At 36.5% G+C, this 1882-nt stretch overlaps 1 protein-coding gene across 1 annotated transcript; it reads right to left on the bottom strand.

Moving 5' to 3' along the window:
* Positions 1–248: 248 nt before the first annotated feature.
* LOC108599131 (sulfotransferase 1C2A) lies at positions 249–1475 on the bottom strand. The gene is made up of 4 exons (XM_017985919.2): positions 1125–1475; positions 614–1071; positions 495–558; positions 249–440 (listed from the first exon to the last, which is right to left on the bottom strand). The coding sequence occupies exons 1-4, from the start codon at positions 1229–1231 to the stop codon at positions 305–307; spliced, it is 765 nt and encodes a 254-aa protein (XP_017841408.2). The 5' UTR covers positions 1232–1475; the 3' UTR covers positions 249–304.
* Between the last annotated feature and the right edge of the window lie 407 nt (positions 1476–1882).

Genomic DNA, 1882 nt, shown 5'->3' with positions numbered 1-1882 from the left:
GAATTTTATAGCAGCGTTTTTTGGATAAGATAAGAACACCTTGAATAAGAATTCAGTGCAGTATCTTTATAAAGCTTTATAACTTTCTTTATTCAATGCAAAAAATAATCTAAGCAACTATAATATTCAGATTAGCGAAGTTAAAAAAACAAAATAATCAGTTAGATAATGTTATTAATAACACTAGAGCAAATTGTAGAAGCCATAAAATAATAATTAGTCTTTATATTTTTGTTGTTAATATTTAGAATATATGCTGAGTACAAATTTCATTTACTTATAAATACTTTGAGTTATGTAAGCCTCATAGCTGACCGAATATGTCACTTTCCTTAAGATTATATACACTCAAAAACTCTGCAGTCCATGCATCCAATTTTTGGCGCTGTTCAACACTCAGTTCATCTTTGAATGAACCAACTATGCCGCGTCGCATAAATCTTGAAAAAAATAATATTAAACAAGAAATTTTGCTAATAAATTGTTTTACTTACTCAAAATCTGCTGAGACATTCTGTGTTTCCTTTAACAAACCAGTTAAATTAGTGTACTTCGATTCTGTATTGAAAGATTTGCTAGTTATATATACATATTATACACTGATATAACTTACGTTTCATATTGTCGAATTTAAGATGCTGCAAAAGTTGTTCCATTTGCTGTGCATTGAGGCTATTGACACCCAGAAATGCGCTCAACTGCTCAATAACTTGCTTCAAATCGCGTTTCATTTGCTCGTAGGTGACGAAGAAAATATGCGGTTCATGCCGCATACGCCAGAAATCAACAATATGCGTCCAGTAGGAAGTATATAGTATCTTATTGTTTATAAAATCATCGACAAATGTATCAAAGTCGCCTTTCCATAAGCCCGAACCGTTGACGAAATGAAAAGAGGACACAACGCAATCTTTGGGATTACGAGCAACGTAGATAATCTTGCGCTTTTGCTGCCACAGCTGACGTGGCAGCAATTGAGCAGGTAGATGTGACTTGATAAGACGTGGACTTGGCATTTGATTACAAGCATCGATACTATCCATTGGAAGATTTGCAGCTATAGTTGAGTATCTGCAGCAAATAACGAAGTGACACATTGGACTACAAAAAGATGTTGAACTTACTCTAAGAAAATGCTGCGTTCCATTGGCGTAGCTGCTGTTGGCACGCTTGAAGTCCAATTGATTGAGCAGCAGCCAGGCCAGCTCCTGCATCCAAGTAGGTGCCACATTTCATGAAAGTAACTACAAAGACATCATCCTGCCGCGTTTGCAATGCATCGAACGCGATTTGCAAATGAGCCGCTGTAACGCTCTGGGAGTAACACAAATCCTTGAGCTCCAATCCTGCTGCAGTGGTAGCCAAGCATTGACGGCATCGCCTGCGCAGCGCAGACGCACCATAGGAAATGTAGCTGAGGTTTCTAGAGATTCGCATGCGAACATGTTGACTGTGGCTGTTGCACTAACTGGAAACTGAAACGAGCAAAAGAATGAGCACAGCTGATTAGATTAGATTATATTAGCTGAGTTAAGTAAATTTGTTTTTATAGTGTCAATTGAACGATTGCGTTCGTTAAAATAATAATCAAGGCAAGTAGTTAATAATTTTATTTAAAGTCTAGCGATTCCTGTTCGCTTCTCGATACACAAATTCATGTGAAATTGTTTTATAATTCATTGCAATGTGTGCACTTAATTAAGCTTATCAGTCCACACAGTCGCCAGCTAAAGCAAAAACCAAAAGCATTGTATAGGGTGCATAGTATTTATTTAAAAAGCATCGTTGTCTATTGTCTGCTTGTATTTATTTGCACATTAAAATGCAAACAAACAAACAGCAACAACAACAGACAGACAGACAGACAACAAACAAACATTGC

This window comes from Drosophila busckii, chromosome 3L (genome assembly GCF_011750605.1).
Source record: "Drosophila busckii strain San Diego stock center, stock number 13000-0081.31 chromosome 3L, ASM1175060v1, whole genome shotgun sequence".
Classification (NCBI taxonomy): Eukaryota; Metazoa; Arthropoda; class Insecta; order Diptera; family Drosophilidae; genus Drosophila; species Drosophila busckii.
This window is presented reverse-complemented; position numbering and strand designations above follow the sequence as displayed.

Coding starts and splice junctions, on each gene's coding strand:
- LOC108599131 (XM_017985919.2), bottom strand. CDS start 1,231: ATGTGGCACCTACTTGGATGCAGGAGCTGGCCTGGCTGCTGCTCAATC. Junction 559..613: donor TAAATTCGACAATATGAAAC/GTAAGTTATATC, acceptor CTTTCAATACAG/AATCGAAGTACACTAATTTA. Junction 441..494: donor AATGTCTCAGCAGATTTTGA/GTAAGTAAAACA, acceptor ATTTTTTTCAAG/ATTTATGCGACGCGGCATAG.